This window comes from Mytilus trossulus, chromosome 6 (assembly GCF_036588685.1).
Source record: "Mytilus trossulus isolate FHL-02 chromosome 6, PNRI_Mtr1.1.1.hap1, whole genome shotgun sequence".
Classification (NCBI taxonomy): Eukaryota; Metazoa; Mollusca; class Bivalvia; order Mytilida; family Mytilidae; genus Mytilus; species Mytilus trossulus.
Window position 1 is genome coordinate 32,744,545 of NC_086378.1, and position 19,127 is coordinate 32,763,671.

At 29.8% G+C, this 19,127-nt stretch overlaps 1 protein-coding gene across 3 annotated transcripts in view; it reads left to right on the forward strand.

The window, feature by feature from the left end:
* LOC134721143 (ras-responsive element-binding protein 1-like) overlaps positions 1 to 19,127 on the forward strand; it is a 52,585-nt gene that overhangs the window by 16,952 nt on the left and 16,506 nt on the right. For 2 of the 3 annotated variants that reach the window (XM_063583939.1, XM_063583938.1), the window contains exons 2-5: positions 2,958 to 3,085; positions 14,029 to 14,322; positions 14,799 to 14,855; positions 18,609 to 18,813. In XM_063583939.1, coding sequence (XP_063440009.1) covers positions 2,958 to 3,085; positions 14,029 to 14,322; positions 14,799 to 14,855; positions 18,609 to 18,813 — 684 coding nt within the window. The remainder of the gene's footprint in view (positions 1 to 2,957; positions 3,086 to 14,028; positions 14,323 to 14,798; positions 14,856 to 18,608; positions 18,814 to 19,127) is intronic. The other variant, XM_063583940.1, reaches the window with a different exon arrangement.

The following is a 19,127-nucleotide window of genomic DNA, read 5'->3' on the forward strand; positions in this document are numbered from 1 at the left end:
GTTATTTTCCATGTTTGTTGAACTGATAGGCGTTTACGTGATGAACTGTTAGAAACTATATTCATGGGTTAAAACTGGGATGATGAGGGCGTTCCTTTCTTAAAAGTAGAAGAATCGTAAAAATTGATTGTATGTCAAGACATTGTTATCCAGCTAGATGCTAAGTCGCCACCAAAGTTTATTTAGTCAGTTGCCTTTATAGAAAAAAGGATAAAAGAAAAGTTTTGATGTTAATTGGCTTCTAGTATTTAGAATCAATTTTCATTCTTTTCGGTATCACTTTAAAAGAAACAAATATCATACAAAGACATAAAATAATTTCATTAAATATTTAACCATATTTGTTTGATATAAAGAAAATGTTTAGCTGACTTTTGTTTGCCGACATTTTCTCTCTCGGAAATTGATTTTCCCGTTCTCAGAATCCATTGACGTCAAGTTGTTAACTTTTATCACATTGATGTTGGTCTACATTGCTTTTATTGTACCTGATGTTGACCAAGAACTCAACATCAATTTTTATGACACACCTGTGTCGGCATGCAAATTGAATTTACCTGGCTTCTTTGTCTCCATATTTACTTGTTTACATTTGTTATGGCATGACCTTTGTCACCCAAGGTCAAGCATCTCTCTAGTATACAGCCTGCAGGGCTAGTATTTGATTGATCCTACGATTATTGTTGCAGAAATAGCAAATATATGTTTTTTGGACATCATTGCCTTTAATGGATGCTTTTATGTTTTCCCGATCCATAAAACCGTGTTCTAATACATGTATTGATGATGTGACAAACAGTTTATGGCTATTTTAAGTCTACCTATATACCATCTTAAGATTTTGATCTACATGTTCTCAATGAAGAAAGCAATTAACGATTTACCTACATTTGTATGTGGACTAGATAACAAGTTCACTATTTATAAAGTAGAGAATTTATAACTTTTTATTAGTTTTTTTTTCAATTTTTAGACAATGAATAATTTCATTTCTTACAGAAAAACTTTTGGTCAGTCTTATGAATTTTAGAATTTTTTAATTTGACCATTATTAAGTACATCTTTTGGCACAAAAACTTGTCTAGTTAGGATTTTTATATAAAAACATTGATGATTTGAAGTTCATTAATCTTCAAATTCTTTACTTGTTAAATTTCCATTCCAAAGCAACTGAACGAAAACAAAATTTCAATTTCCCAAAAATTGCACTTGTGCACACCTAACAGACCATCAGGATAAACAATACAAACTATGTTGCATTAAAATAAGTTTTAAATCCTATTTTTTGGCAGTCTGGTGCTAGGAGAGAAGATTTTATATTATATAGAAAACTATACGTTTGCAATTCAGTTCCTTAATCATAGAAGCACATTGTTTAAAATCTATCTTCTCAAAAATTTAATATTGAAAAGGTTAAGTAGCTATGTCTTAATTTTACAAAAATCTTTTTTTGTTCTGATCATGAGCAGCACTTCGTACCACCCAAAACCATAAAATTAACTATTTATGTCTTCATCAAAGGCCTATATTAAACAATTTTGACACAGCATTTTGTTCTATAAGAAAACTGAAGCACATTAAAGAATTTTTCCGTTGATAAATGTATGATGTTGGGAAAACCATTGAAATACATTAAATTTAAACAGATCTGTAAATATTTATACATGTCTTTACAATTTCTTTATTCAGCTTTGTAATGGTTAATACTTTAGAAGATGTTGGGTCTCATAAATTGTAAATAGATGGAGTTTTTCTTATGAATTACTTTGGACCGCAACCTCTTCAATCCTGCTAAGTCTCGTCATGTATTTTTCCCATAAAATTTTCATAAAAGCATTAAAGTGTACCCGGTTTTGATATAAGGATGTTTGCATTACTAAGAAAAAGCATTAATGATACTTAGCAGTGATTCAGGAAAAAGAATTATTGATTTTATTGGTAAAACGTTCTGTATTTAATAAAGCCAAATCGGTTTTAATAATATTTATCAGTTTGCTACTATAGGTATTTCACAACATGCATTGGTATTTTATGGGAAAATATTTGAACAAACCAGGGATGTGAAATGATAATGACATGATATTTTTTCAAAGGTGAAAAATAACATGAAAAAGGTCTGATCATGGCTGAAATACTAAATATTAAAATATTCATCGTGTTAATAGTTCCTGTTAATCTGTATATGGGGTTAATGTCACATAGGCTGCAACCCAACAATTAATGGCGGCGAGAAATGAAGGTCATAAGGTCACAATTGGTTTCAATGATGAAGGGGTCCTTGTTTTACAAACAAAAAACGTATACTTCTTACACCTGTATGTGCATACATGTACAAATTTTTAATTTATATTTTAATTGTGTAAGTTTATAACGTCTGCACAAATATTGTAATTTCTTTATAAATTGGTAACCTTGTACTCACACTTCTGGATGACCTTACAAAATTACAATTTACATGTCTTGAAATAACTCAACTGAGATGACAGAACAATTAAAAAACTTAGAAAAAATGCAATTCTATAAATAGACAATAAACACAAAGAGATAATAAAAAATAATAAAAAGACAGATTAACATGGTTGTAAATTGTCCACTAGACATGGGCTCTAGTAACTATCCAGTTTTAATGGACCAAACAGTGCTTTGAGTAGGCTTTTTTCAGATGAATCGTGTATTTCATAAGCTTAATCTTCTTTCCAAGATTTTGCAGCATCTTTGCCCTTCTTTTGATGAACATTTGATATAACTCTTTGTTACATCAGTGTTTTAGGAAAATGGCTAGTCAGAGGCATTGTTCTGATACCATTGTCATTGACCAGAACAACAGGAAATCGATTATTGCCACTGCCTACCGCACTTGGTTTCATATTTACTATTTTTAAGACCTGTTTTTAGCAGAAATAAAGTCATACTTTAACATTTCAGAATTGTTCAAATTTTATGTTTTCTATTTACAGCTCAAGAGGATGAAGTTGTTGCTGTTCCAGTTAATGACCATCACTTCACACCAAATGACCATCACTTCACACCAAATGACCACCACTTCACACCATATACAGAAGATGAACCTGAAGAAAGTGACCAGGTATATAAAGCTGGACATCAGAGTTATTAGGAATAAGAATGTGGTATGAGTGCAAATGAGACAACTCTCTCATCAAAGTCATAATGTGTAAAAGTTAACCCTTATAGCTCAAATTACGTTCTTCAACTCAGAGCTTTGGCTCACTCAAAACAGTAAGCTATAAAGGGCCTAAACAATTAGGAGAGTAATAATATTCAAACAGGGAAAACCAAGCATCTAATCTATATAAAAAATGAGAAATGGGAACCTCATCAACAAATGAAAACGACTATTACTATAGAGGTTATTGACCACATACTGGACAACCAGTTACCAGTGTGGATTTTTGTTTTAAAATGATGGATGAAAAACAAATTTGATATTTTTTACCTGTACCTGATGTAACATTGAAGTTTATACATGTATCTGCCTCAAACATGTGTCATACATAGTTAAAGACATATTTTCAAGCTTTGATAAAAAAATGTAATGAATTTCTTCCAAGTAATTGAGAGATAATTTTTTTGGCATACAGTACATAATTATTCACAGTTACATCGTACATTAGTGATAGGAACCGTAGGATTGAAAATTAAAAATCAAATTGTTCAGTTTCTTAGTTTGACTTTGAGATGACCTTATAAGCAGATTTGTAGCAATGTTAATTAAGTTTCTTTTGTCGGTAATAAAAGTCAATTTTACAACAAAACTTCACATATATGTCAGCAGAAGGAAGCTGATATTTATGAAAAAAGATTTTTTTAACTTAAACCAAATTTCTATTTCCTATATTTTTTCATAATTATCGTGTGCAAATTTCCTGGTATGTTACAAATCTTTTAAGTGAAAACGTGACTTCTAAAGCATTTTATCCCAGTTCAATTGTAAAAACAACAAAATATGAGATGTCGTAAATTTTAAGATATTACTTTAATAAGGCACTTTAATTGAATAGTTTCAGAAGCAATATGAAAAGTAAATGCTTTTATTGGAATTTTTAAGTCTAACAGTAAATATATAAAGGGTCATGGTTCTAAACTCCGTGAAAATTTCATTACAATTAAAAACAGAGAAATGATGTTATTAAAAGCCTGTTGAATCATCTTTAGGAGTCTTATGAGAAATTGTTTATACAAAATTTTAACTATTGATTTGTTTCCCTCCACATTAAGATGAAAGGCTACTTATAAATGCCTTATTCTCGTCACCTGAGTCAAAATATATAATATAAAAGGTATTGAAATTTTAATCCTATAATGTTGACATAATAACTGGACTCCCATAGTGGACCTAATCACCCTTATGGTCTTAACTGTATCATCTGGAAATTGAAAAGTTACACAATGTAGTCATTTTAAGCATCAGCCCGAGGCTGTCCACTTATATATGTTGTAGCATGCTTTTAGAATCAAAGTATATTTTGACAGGATGATTGGTTGAAAAGAATTTACAGTTATCGTTTTGACACTTGAACGATTTTCAATTCATTGAAGTAATTGTTGCAAACTCAATCCCATGGACAAAGCTCTTACCCCGGTATATTTGTTGTGCAAATTGATTTTTACCTTAATTTTCATGTAGTCTTTGAACATTTCAAAGATTGTATATTGAAAGAAAAATATGTATAGGTAATTGTTGTCACCAGGTGATAACTAGGGCTTTTATAAACGTGGCCGAAATTAAAAATGATGGAGTGGCCCTCATCAAATAAAGAAAAATTCGATAACTTGATGGAAGTTCTTCTCCCCTTATCAACAATTAAGTGAAATTTGATATTTCAAACTAAATAGAATAATAATTTAATATCTAAAATTTGAATTATGATTAAATTTAAAAGTAGGTTGATAAATTAGTGGGTTTGTCAAACATCTTATGAAAAGCTCCCAATGATAATGATGCTGCCGCACATAAATAGGGTTGGAAATGGTATTTTGATGAATAATTTCTTAAAATGTGTTTTTGATTCATTCTTTGTAAATGTACTATTAATGAAAGGTTGCATTGAAAGGTTTTCATTTTATATTGTCAAAGTTTTCTTTCTAAAATGTTAATATATAAATTCAACCTAATTCTGTTCGGAATTTATTCCTGTATAAATGCACAATCATCATTTTTAATGGTATAATTCAGAAAAAAACATAGATATTGAAGATTGATTCATAAATTGCATGTTTAATGTCCAGTGGCAGATATCAATGTAAAAATAAAATTTATCTGTTTAAAATCAGAATTCTTCAAAATGTACTTTATAGCTGTGTTACAGGCCATCATTAAAAATTTAAACTAAAAAAAATTCGAAATTTGTTAAGAACACAAAACATGTTTTACATAATCGTTAAATGACATAATCGCTATATGTTATACATTTTATGTAGATCAAATGCCATAGTGCTGAAATTTAATTGTAGATCGATGCACACGCATAATTTGAATCTCTTATCCACTGATAGGATAGTGTATTATTCTTCCTGAGAACCTATTGTAAGCCGTCTCATCCTAAAGTTTATTTCAATTTAATTAAATCACCTCAAGTTATCATTTACCATCAAGCTTTTATATAAGGCTGCAGAAGCATCATACACTGCCAAAGATTTAAACAATAGTTTCAAGTTGAGCGTCTAGTAAATACACGTAGATAAAGGAACATTTGACGGGTATTGTCAATACAAGATGTGAATTTCGTGTCTGGGTTGGCTGATTTGCATACATAATTGAATATATTCATAAACCTCAGCACGGGATACTGATACGACAATATTTTATTTGTTAATATGTCATTATGATAAGAGACACAAATTATGCAGACATAAAAATGAATCATTGTTTTACGATTTTTTTGTGTATTGTGTTATCCACTGTGATGTTTTTAGGATGTGGGAATAAGATGATCGATGAGTCATAAATATTTGAAGCTAAAATAGTATTGTCTTTTGTTTTTGTCCTATGATTATTTATGTTTATCATTTAGACACAAAAATTTTATTATCCAATCATATGTATGTTAATTTTTTTTTCGTCCTCAGTAATGTTGCTTGTTTTCCATAAAAATTTCTTTCAGTTGACAGGTATTGTTTCTGTTAAAAAGTTTTTGTTGTATTAGTTTTGTCATAAAAATGAATATAGATATTTATCATGATTTTCACAGAAAATCACTTCTTCGGGATGAGGGAAATATTATGAAAAATAATTTGCTTTGAAATCTCGTATTGTTTTGAAAGTTAATGAACAAAAAGATAATTGTTTAAAAAATTAATGAACAAAAAGGTCGTTAAGTAAAGGAAAAGAAAATTTGAAATTAACGAAACTGCCGGAACTTATATTTTGTCATTGATAATTTTTATTATAAAGGTACAAAATTTCTTCCTTTATAAATGAAAAAAATCAGCCTTCGACAGTTGTTCCCATACTTAGAGAAATAAAACTGTTAAAATGACACTTATAGTAAGTTAACATCCCGGGAGACAATTCTTATTCAATTGTGGGCGATATCTGTACCGAATACTAACATGTTCTTCTATGAACCAATCTCATACTAGATTTCACTCTTTTAATTAATTATGATCTAAAATGGCAGAATCACTTTCATTTTTGTCCTTTCATGCTTTGAAAAATGAAACCGAACTATCCGTCAAACTTGTTTCTTCAAAAATTCATCAGTAAATGAGAAATGAAGAGGCCAAAAATAAATTTTAATATTTTTTAAATTGATACAATCTATATGTATTATTTAACCTTCAGATAAAGTCTGTAATTACATCAAAAATATGATAAAAAGTGATGTTTATTAAAAGGATGTTGATCTCCGTTCTAACAATAGATATCCATTGACGTACCACATTGTGCAAGGGTATCGCTCTTGAGGTTTGTATTGTATATTTACCCATACACATCAATTAACGGTCTCATTGAAAAGCAATTGAAATGAAAATGATGTGACCAATTTAAAAGAGCAGGCATAGACTTGAGAGTTATCAAACATATATTGTAACCCCCACTTGTCCTTGGTGAAACTGTTCTAAGTAACTAGGAGACGATTACTGAGTACTGATTGGAACTAAATAAACGTTACGTTTACCCAAGGCATCAATTTCCGTCCACGGCGAGAATGTTGATAATTTATTTGAGTTTCATTCAAAACTTTTGAGATGATAGTGTCAACTTCCTTTATAAGGTTACAATCGAAAAACATGATGTGAAACATTATGGTTTGTACCGATATGATCTCCCGATCAATTAAAATTATTTGGCTCCTGTCATGGCTTTTTCATACAGAGGACATGAGACAGAGATTTTGCAAAACATTTTTAAAATTGCATGATGCATTGAGAAATTCTTTAATTTAAAATATCGACAAATTGGGTAATTAGTTGGGGTCAAGGTGCGATGTTTGTAGTTGTAAATTTCAGCGACAAATTAAATACTCACACTTCAATCAAATTTATTTTTGAACTATTGGCATGTTTATTAGGTATTACGAAGGATAATAGTCAACATTTTTCATCAGTTGAAATCTTAATTTTCATTCAATTTCAGTCCAAATGCAAAGAAAATAAATTTAAAGATTCACGATGTTATTTTAACATGCCATGTTTCTGATAAAGTCACAATTGATTTTGAAAAAAGGAATCGTATAGGAACATTATGTCGAGTGTCAGGTTCCTTAGTGGTGGAGCCCTGACTGTAAAAATGTGTATCAAGCTTTTACTCGACTAAGTTATAAGAAATAGTTTTGTAAAAGGAAGAATAAGGGAAGTTAGGTTGAATGGATTTTCTTTTGTATCTCAAGATATTGGTTCATAACACATATTGACAGACATTGTATTTGTCCTGTCCTTCTTTCTTTCCACTACTGATGGAAATTGGCGAATTTTTTGTTGACAAACTTAAATTTGTTGTCTTTCTAAGCTGTGAATTTTAACATAAAGTTAAAAACGATTAATTTATTTTAAACTTTTTCTAAACAAAAAAGTGTGAAAAAAACATATAGCATCTGATTTTAATATTAATAGAGACTTCATACTCCCGGATGCATTAAAGATGATCTTTTCAAAATATTTTATATAAATACGTGAAATTTGATACAATTTTTGGAAATTAATCCCCAGCAAAGATAATTTCATCAGAATCTGAATAATAAATCATCTCAGGTAGCTACCTGTATCCAAAAGAAGAAACAGTTATGGATATGATCAAAGTAAATTTATATAACACACATATATATATATCACATTAATTTCTTGTCAAATCTTGCCGACGTCAGAATGATGTGGAATAAGTTTCACATGACAGATTGTTACTATTTTCAGTCATTCAATGCAAGAAGTGGTTAATTTCATCTCTATTTAAACAACTTAAAAACTCTCCATTGGTCTCCCGATCGGTGGATTTGGTTACAAAATATCCTGTTTCGTAACATCCCTGTACATCAATTTATGATTAATAAGTGGATGTAAAAATTGGGATAAGTACTACTATACATACTTGTTTAAATAATTTATTACTTATATAAAAAGATCATTTTTTATGTACTTAAAGTACCTGTCTTGTTAAAGACTAAGTACCTATCTTGAAAAAGAGGTAAAGTTGAACTTCTCTATTTATTCATACACCTGGTCCGAGACCACAATTGTCGTCCCTTGATTTTCGTTGTTCACGAATATAGTCCCTAGTGTTAACAGTGGGTTACTTGCCAATAATTTTTATACCCCTTCCAAATTTATTTCTCCATGTTTAATGCCTCAAATTGTAAGTAAGGGGGTGAAATTACACAGTAAAAAAATTTGGGTCCAGAATTTTACAGGAAAGTAGTGATTCGGTCCAGCTGAAAAAGGTTAAAAATTAGCACTTCGGAAGCTGTCAAAAGATTTCAAGACACCCTAAACACAAAATTGTCCATATTTTGAGTTTGAGGCGATGAAGTTTTCTATAATTTTGATATAATTTGTCCCAAAAGTAGTACAACACACTGTAAAAATTTCATTGAGAAAGCGCAGGTGGGATTTTTTTAATTTTCATTTATGTTCTAAAAGAAATGCACTACGAATTAATTGTGTTCTCGGACCTAAGAGGTGAAGTCTGTAAAAATAGAATCTGTAATTTGGCAACTTCCCTAAATGATTTGGTGGTGTCAATTTGTCAAATAGCATGAAACTAAAGGATTTAAACTTTTATTTTATAGAATTTCTGCAAAAATGACCAATTTTGGCATTTTATGGTCAAAATAGGCATTTTAAGGCTTTTTCAATATTGATGCATACATGGCATCCTGACTTTCTATCTGACAGGTTTTCATGTGTCAATACTTGTGTTTCTATGCCTTTATCTAGTTCTTTTACTTGTTTATGAACTCAGAATCTACAGAAAAGAAGATTATCTCAGACAATATGTACAAAATGTGTTGTATAAATGACCCTTGTCTAACGCCCTGTTTGGATGAAGTCAAAAGTGGGGTTCTTGGTACATAAAATTTGAAGTCCACAATTAAGACCTCACTAAATTTGTATCCAAAGCACTTTACAATGTCTATTGTACCTGTTCCATCTCACATAATATCATTTTCTCTTTTGTAGGATAGCAAGTAGTTTAAATATAAGCCTGTTGAGACTAAAAATGCATTCAAGTATTTCATTAAAAAGGCAAAAATATTTGTATCAGACCATACTCTCTGTAAGAAAAGTTAATTGCAAGAGCCTTTTTGTGCTCAGATTTGTTGTATCATGTCACATGAGTATAGAAATGATAAAAAAGACACAATTTTTTATTTCTTATAGCCTCAATATGCATTTTTAAATGTAAATATGTGGCAAGGCCTAAATTGACCCTTATTTTTTTCCAGTCTTACTTGGCTTAAGACCCTTTTAAACTAATATGATATGTTATTTGTGACTTTTCTTTCCATTTAAAGTACATTCAATACATATGTAAGGATTATTTATAACCAAAAAGCTTCACAAATTTCAAATTGCTGGAAAATATTACATCTTCATGTAAGGCCCCCTTTCATTGAAAAACCTCAATTTTCAGGCCCAGGCTGATATAAATTTCACTTTTGAATAATTATGCTAAGTCTGATCAATCAAATGAGTACTCTATTGCTTTAAGTACATAATAAATGATATTTTAGGGCATTTAAAAAGTATTTTTTTGCAATATTTTAATTTTCAAAGCCCATAATGTTGATAGTTGAAATTATTCAATTTTAACGTCAAAATTTAACACGCAAAGATGAGTATTGAATTTAACATATTGTCTATAATATATATCCTATTGTTATAAAACTTTGCAAGCAGTGTTATAATTAATTAAGCTTTGGTCATACCAAGTTTTTTTAAGATTTGTCAACTCTTTCTATCCTATTAGGTCCGAGACCACAATTGTCGTCCCTTGATTTTCGTTGTTCACGAATATAGTCCCTAGTGTTAACAGTGGGTTACTTGCCAATAATTTTTATACCCCTTCCAAATTTATTTCTCCATGTTTAATGCCTCAAATTGTAAGTAGGGGGGTGAAATTACACAGTAAAAAAATTTGGGTCCAGAATTTTACAGGAAAGTAGTGATTCGGTCCAGCTGAAAAAGGTTAAAAATTAGCACTTCGGAAGCTGTCAAAAGATTTCAAGACACCCTAAACACAAAATTGTCCATATTTTGAGTTTGAGGCGATGAAGTTTTCTATAATTTTGATATAATTTGTCCCAAAAGTAGTACAACACACTGTAAAAATTTCATTGAGAAAGCGCAGGTGGGATTTTTTTAATTTTCATTTATGTTCTAAAAGAAATGCACTACGAATTAATTGTGTTCTCGGACCACCTGTCGTTACTCAGCAATCTAAGAGACAGGTATACTGATGAAGATGAGACATAAAAGAGGATCCCAATGGGATAAATTTTATCTTGCAAGTCTAAAATACTGATTAAAAAGATTTTAGTCAGAAATAGAAATTGATCCAGAAACCAAACTCAAAAACCAACTTAACAATTAGCCCTTGCTAAAAATTATAATCATCTAGGAAGTTTTAAATATTCATTTATTTCTAAAGTTTGGGTTTCAGGATTTTACAACTTATGAGGTTTTAATGATACAAACGCATTAGCTAAAAGATTCTGTTAAATATTGTTCGACCAATCCTTAGCCTTTTAAATCATTAATTCAGTATTTGATAAAAGTACCGTTAGTTTATAATGAATATAATAGATCTAATTTGATTCTCAGAATCCAAACCCGTAAGTTTTTATGAACCCCACGATTTTATGATACAGGATGTATTACTTTCAAATCTAATTCATAAGCATTCGAAAAACATCTTAAAAAACATAGATCTGCATGAGATGTTAAAGCAGGCTGTCATAAGTGTCATGAACTCGGTGAAATGTAGCCGAGGATATCACATTACAAAATATATAAGTACATGATGCAGGACCCGTTAAAAGATGAATGTGGTTTGATATAATAATTCTTTTCATCACTTAATTTTGTTCCGTCAGGGTTTAAAAAGTAGGATCAAGACATTTATAAATGGATGCTAGGATCCTTTCAAATCGTCAAATGCAACACGATTTTTATTGAAGTCAAAATACACTAGGCTCAGTTAATGGCTCCCATTTTCTTGTCAAATATATTGGTTATGATTATGTGATGACTGTTTATGTATGACATAAAAATCATAAAGACTAACATCTGAATAAAGTTGTCTGCAAATTTCTTGTTTGAAATTGTTCAAAAAAATTTGATAATTGAAAAATATTCCATTTACATTTTTGAAAATTTTAATGAATATAAAAATATTTGAAAACACTTTAGGTAGGAGGTGAGAACTCAATCTTACATGTAGGTAATTCCGATTTTTCAACTTCCAAAATTGAAACAGGGACAAAAATTGTTTTTCCAAATATTGTTTCTATCAAAACAGTAGTAAAAAGATAATTGATGAAGATCAATAGAGCTTTATTGGTATGTGATTCTGCCCTCGGGACAAATGTAATAAAAACGTACTTTTTCCAGTTTTTATGATTTATACATTCCTTTAGTAACTTTAGTAATTTATCAGCAGTTTGGAGGGAATCTTATAACAATTTCTTTCTTTCAAAAATGGGATAGGAAATTTACTGCCATCTGACAAGTTGAAAATAGATAATATTTAATTTGCAGCTAAAAGTTTGCAAGATTAACCTCCCTCAGGATGCATTCAGACTAAAATTTGGAAAGCCTAGATTTGTTTAAAAACCGAATTACCAAACTAGGAGATGCTTAAGAAAAGTAGAAATAGTAACTGTAAATTCAGACTTTTTACAAAGTTTTTTTTATTACAAAAATTGAGACGAAATAGATGTTTGGAATAATATATAGTCCCATTAAAATTTTTATAGCATTATTGGTGTGTTGCATTTTCTGGAATCGCAAGTATGAATCTATTTTTTTGTTGATTGTTCAATAATTAAAACACTAATTTTCTAGATGTACAGTATTTATTTATTTTCTGTGAAAGGAGATTTCATTGAGATAGTATAGTATAGCAGTGAAAACATAGAAACTAATTCGTCAGATGAAACTAGAAAAATAATAATTCCTCAAATTTTGAATAAATTTCTCACTTTTTGTACTAGACAAAATAAAATCCCAATTTTTTTTCTATGTTAATAAAATGCATTGATGAAGCTAAATTTTGTACAAATATTTTGTCTCTTGTCCCTGGAGGCAAATAGAACATGTTCTTATTGAAGATATTGACAGTCTGATAACTGCAGGCCAAAGTGTTTCTTCCTGATTCAGTTTCATCTTATATGGTGACCAATCTGTAATCTCTTGCTAGAGGGTGCGATTTCAAATTATACAACATTTCCATTAAACTTGGTAGGAAGCTACTCAGTGATTATGATATCATCATATGTAAAGAATATTTTTCATTATTTTTAAATGTTCTGGAATTATTTTGGTAAGATTCTAAATTGAGAACAGGAATGGAATTCTGAAGAAAAAAATCTGAAAGGTATGAAAAGATTGAGAGAGGGGAAGGAATGCCAATGAGACAAGTATATACCAAGAGATCAAAGGATAAGGTTGTAAACAACTATTTGTCAACACACAACCTTCAACATTGAGGTTATAAAGTCTCCTAATTTGAGTGCTTCTGAACTAAACCTATTAGATATGAGTTTAAAACAATACACTGAATAAAAGAAAATGTGGGGTAAATTTCTTTAAGATAGCTTCCTACATGCCTAGTTACTACCAAAAAAAAAAAAATACTTAAAAAAGGCATTTTGACTACATAACTGATTGAATTCCATTGAACGATAAACATATCTAAATTGGCTGCATATGGTGTTTTGAAAAATACAAACTTAGATAAAGTTTAACAAAAAAGAAATCTGTGATGGTCAATATGTTACTGAAGATAAAAATATTTTTTTTAGAATCTCGATTCTTTTTTATCGGAAAAATAAAAAATAAGAAATAAAATAAAAAATAAATTAAAATTTAGCAAAATAGAGATGATTTAAGTTCTCTATGTTCATGATGTTACTGAAGATAAAAAAAAAAGATTTGAGAAGTCTACAAACTAAAATGAAATTTAACATAAAAAGAAACGTGTGAAGTTCAATATGTAACTGAAGATAAAAGAGAAGTTTTGAGATCATGAGACAGATAGATGATGACAATTTCCTTGTCTTCGGGACAAAATCTCTTCCTGAATTATACATCATCTTTTTGGTCAGCAATTTGTTTACCCTGTCAACTGGATAATTATCACTGATAATGTCTTGTCTTTGTAAAGTGTTACTACCTACCAGCAGTTAACTATAGCAATAATATGTACATGGCCTCAGGCTCAAGTCGTTTCTTGGTTCGCCGTCACTTAAGATAGGCTGTGGCTTGCTGAAGATGACATGTTAGGAAATGTGTGTTTGCGATCCGCCCTAATCATAAACTGATGATTATTACAACCTGTCATATTTGTTGCAGGACCACGATGACTTTGATGAATACGGTCCCCTTGTTGTCGACACCTCGGGCCAGTTAGACAATGAAGTGCCAGTGCAGCAGAATAAAGATACAAGTTCTCTGTTATCGACTAAAATCGAGGATATAGTAACTACTGCCAATAACAGTCTCACGGAAATAAATTTAAATACCGCATCCTTTTTAGACGGGAGTGGATCTAACTCGTCTTGGACACATTCTTCCTCAGCACAGCTCAGTCCTAGTTCAATCAGTGCAAGTATTTCTGCGGCAAAAACCCACAGACGAGGAAAGAAGGTAAATCGTTTGTTTGTTATTTATTTATTTTTGTGCAGATGAGTAGGTTTTATATGTGGTGGATTAATTTATAATAGTGTGTGAAGTTTTTTCCTTGCCTTTCAAATTTCTTGTGTCTGTGATAGCCATATGGTTCACACTTAGTGAGTTTTTTGTGTGTGTTTCTTTGCTTACATCACTTTTTTGGATTCACATCTTATTTAAAAAAAAAATACTTACTTATATCAGTAACTTTTCTTTTATTAACAAAATTAAACCAAGTTTCTTCTGTCTTTATTTATTTTTCACATCTTTTTAAGAAATGTTTGGTTTATTTATGTAATTTTGATTAACAAAAAAAAAGGGCAAGATTGTACATATTTGTTCCAAAAATGTAGAAAAACCACATCAGCAACCAATCAACTGAAAATATTTGAGAACAGAAGAAAAATAAATAATGTGATGAAAATTCAAATTAAAAATGAAATTATTTTCAGAATCACGTTAAAGACGATACAACTTATGATGAAAACCATGATGAAAATGAAAACAAGGTATTTTGGAATTTATGCAGGGACATCAATGTCTGTCGCTGTATATTCTGCACGATGAATTTAGATTCATAAATGCATAATTGTCCTCTTATTACCCCCCTTTAGGCTATTTCACGGCATGTTTTGCATGAATGTTACTGGTGGCGGAAACCAGATGATAAAGCACTTAATATATTTTTGATTATCCATATATTTTGTATAGGTAAATATGGACATGCTTGATTAATTTTATCATCTTTGATTCGCTTACTCTTATTTGTACATCCTGCATGATTGGCAAGCAAGTTTGTTTGATTGCGTTTATATTCATTAATTGAACTGGAAAACATGTAAGTAGGTGCAACATTTGTTGTTTATTTTATTTTTCTGTTTGTTGACAATTTTTTCATCATCTTTTTTAATTTGTTTACTTTTGATATATCTTTAAAATGTAAAGAAACAGAATTGGTAAAATCAATTCAGAAGGGTATTGACCTTTCCAAAGAATGAAAATTTCTAGACAAAACATTTAACAGAAGTTACTGCAGTGAAACTATGACTTAAAACTATTATGAATTTTCATTGACTATATTGTTTTATGAAATTCTATTTTTGAAATGACGCAATCAATCAAAAAACTCCTTCTTTCTTTTAGTCATGTTTATATATCTAACATAGATGAATAATATATAGATTTATTATCCCAATAATGTCTATGGTCATTCGGTTATAGATTTTAGCTATGACAATAACAATAGATCTTCTCTTGTCTCATCTGATCTTTTTATTTCTTTTTTGTGAAAGAAGCAATATTTTCTTTCATTAGAATTTATCATGGTCACTGCTGGTCAAATCTATTTTTATGTGATCCAGGTGTCAAATCTTATGATTAGTTTGTAGATTCTTTTTATTCTTGGAATGTAAACTTTTTTTTGGATTTTATTGATATAGGTTAACCAAGCATTTACATTTTCAACAAAGTTTCATTTTCTTAAGACTTGTGTTCAGCATTAAAATACGATTTTTATGAATCCACAGTATTAATTTATTAAGTAAGCAGGTTTAGTGCTCTTTTATTCCTTTATTTTCAGCATCCAGTCTCATCTGAAACTTATCATTGAAATTAAAAAATTTAATTCAAATATTATCACGTTAAGACACTTGTATGTTTCCAAATATTTGTGATTTCAGGTATTTCTTTGTGGGTGGAAATTTGCATGTCGTTTTATATAAACCACCTTTTGTATATTCCAGATATATATTTATTTTGTTATGTCTGCCGTTGGGTTGTTGTCAAATTGACATTTAGTACTCAACATCGGCAATAATTCACTAGTATCATTCTCTAAATCTGCATGACATATTTGTTCATTATCCAATAATCCATGGATTAGCTAGTATTAACTAGCACAAAAGATTAATATTTATAGATGAATTAAGAGGATTAATAGAGTTTTTACAAAAACTGGATAAGTTGCTGAGGGTATTGTTTCAGATTTAGAATTTTAATCTACAAGGTGCCCTAACTTGAAACTGTGAAGTAATATAAGTATGCCAAATCCATCTTAAAAATTACATCTTAATCTTGTTTTGATTAATTTCGGAAAACATAATATGAAAATTTCCAAAGGCCAATTAATCTGTAAAAATATGTTGGTTAATTACCTCATTCCTAATTTACTTAATTACCTTATTCCTGAAATGGATGTCAATCAGACTTTTACACAAAGGTATTTGTCACCCATAAAGATTTTATATGGTTTTGCATCTTTAATGTAGGAACAAGTTGTACTTTGAATATGTCGAAAAATTTGTGTAATTATTCATTAAATGGCTACTTATAATGACTCATGAGAAAAAAATAGGCAGTTCAAAGAAGTTTCAGATGTCCAAATACTAAATAACTTGAATTAAATTTGTAATGGATTTTCAGATGTTGTTGGCCAAATATTCTGAAAAAAAGGAAGAAAAAAAGAAGAAAGAAATAGTTTCTTAAAATTGAAATTAAATATTTTCTTTAAACACTATTTTCTTGACCCAAAGCTGATATATCAATATTCTGATTCATATTAACATGACTAAGGACTTCTATATAAGTTGTATTGTACCTTTATACATCAGAAAACTTCTTATATAAGTTGTATTGCACCTTTATACATCAGAAAACTTCTATATAAGTTGTATTGCACCTTTATACATCAGAAAACTTCTATATAAGTTGTATTGTACCTTTATACTTCAGAAAACTCCTATATAAGTTGAATTGTACCTTTATACATCAGAAAACTTCTATATAAGTTGTATTGCACCTTTATACATCAGAAAACTTCTATATAAGTTGTATTGCACCTTTATACATCAGAAAACTTTTTATATTAAGTTGAATTGTGCCTTTATACATCAGAAAACTTCTATATAAGTTGTATTGCACCTTTATACATCAGAAAACTTTTTATAATAAGTTGAGTTGTACCTTTATACATCAGAAAACTTCTATATAAGTTGTATTGCACCTTTATACATCAGAAAACTTTTTATATTAAGTTGAATTGTACCTTTATACATGGGATATAAAAAGTATTTGACTCCTATCAGTCTCCCGTCTCTTTTCATGTGACAAACAAATTTCATATGTCACTGTAATGAAGCAGAAAGATATTTGACCATGGACCGTAAAAGATGGAGTAGGGAGGAATTTCTCATCCTACGTGATACAACATGGTAGCTTGTTCTTTTTACTCTAAACATGATGTAATAGTAACAGATTAAAGGATTATGAATCACGTCTTACTTTGATGGCTTTTTAAAAGTATTTTAGAAAAATAATAATGGTTATTGAGCAACACACGAAATAAGTATTTTAAGATTTTGCGGTATACGATAAAAAAAATATCGGGAGATGGTAATGATCTCACACCTGGGTGATCAGATGGTAATTAAATGTAACATTAATGAGTTTATCAATCTTTGATTTTAAGTATGAAAAGATTCATCACTTTCTGTTTGAAAGTTTCATGGTTTATTCATGATGCAGCGACAAGTCCCGTTTTTTTGACAATGGTACATAACAAGGTGATATTTTAATGTAGTATGATTTATATCAACTGTAACAGACTTGTTGAATGTTTCTTTGTTTAGGTTTTGTATGTATCTTTTAAGACGTGACATGCCTGTTTAAGATGTTTCACCTGCAAGTATTAGGGAGTTTTTTTATTTGCATAACTTACTATTTATTCAGATGAATGAGGATAAATTTACAACTATGTATAAGAGTGGCGTAGGTTGACAAGAGTATTCTTGGAAAAAAATGCTGATTTTATTAACTTATGTTTAAAATTTCCATTGGAAGTGTTTCAATTTTTTTTTTAATTTATTGTTGAAGCTGTTTCGTAGTTGCTGTAATTTTATAGGTAGTTTTTGAAGACACAATGGAATGTGTTGTTTCAAGTTTAATTCATTATGATTGCAAATGATTATTTTTATGCCATTTTGCCAGTATTTTGCCATTTGAAGTTGCCATATTATCATGTGATTATGGTAATTTTTAAATACTTATTTCATGTTCTCTAATAAATCTGCTTTGTCCATAAAGATCAAATGAATCAAGTGCACCTTTTGTTAAATTCTTTTATGCATTTTGTCAAACTTTTTCTTTCAGATAGATAGTAAACATTTTTATCTGTGTATTTAAAAAAAATATCTGTTTGTTCAAACGTGTTATTGAATAATAAAAAAATGGCACCAGCATGACCAATTTTGTTTTTTCCATTCCAGATTCTGCCATTAAACGGAGACGGAGAAGAAGCCATATATCAATGCCCAATCTGTCAGGAAGTTGTCCAGTCATTACATGATCTGACGATACACATACGAACTCATAATACCCACGCTGCAGCGTCTCAGTCTAACACTTGTACAATCTGTGGGAAGGTTCTTAGTTCCCAGAGCTCACTAGACAGACACATGTTGGTACATTCTGGTAGGTGTTAGCATCATTGCAGATATATATGTGTTAAACTATTATATACATTGTCATTTCTGGGGCTTTTATAGCTGACTATAAGGTATGGGCTTTGCTCATTGTTGAAGGTCATACAGTGATCTATAGTTGTTAATTTTTGTGTCATTTTGGTCTCTTGTGAGAGTTTCATTGGCAATTATATCACATCTTTTTTTTTTATATTTAGAAAGAATATTGTTGAATTACTTGTCTTTGTGGGCTTCAATTGTGTTTTGCAGAAACTTTATAGTGAAAAGAGTAAAAATATAACTATCTCATGAGTAATTCTCTAA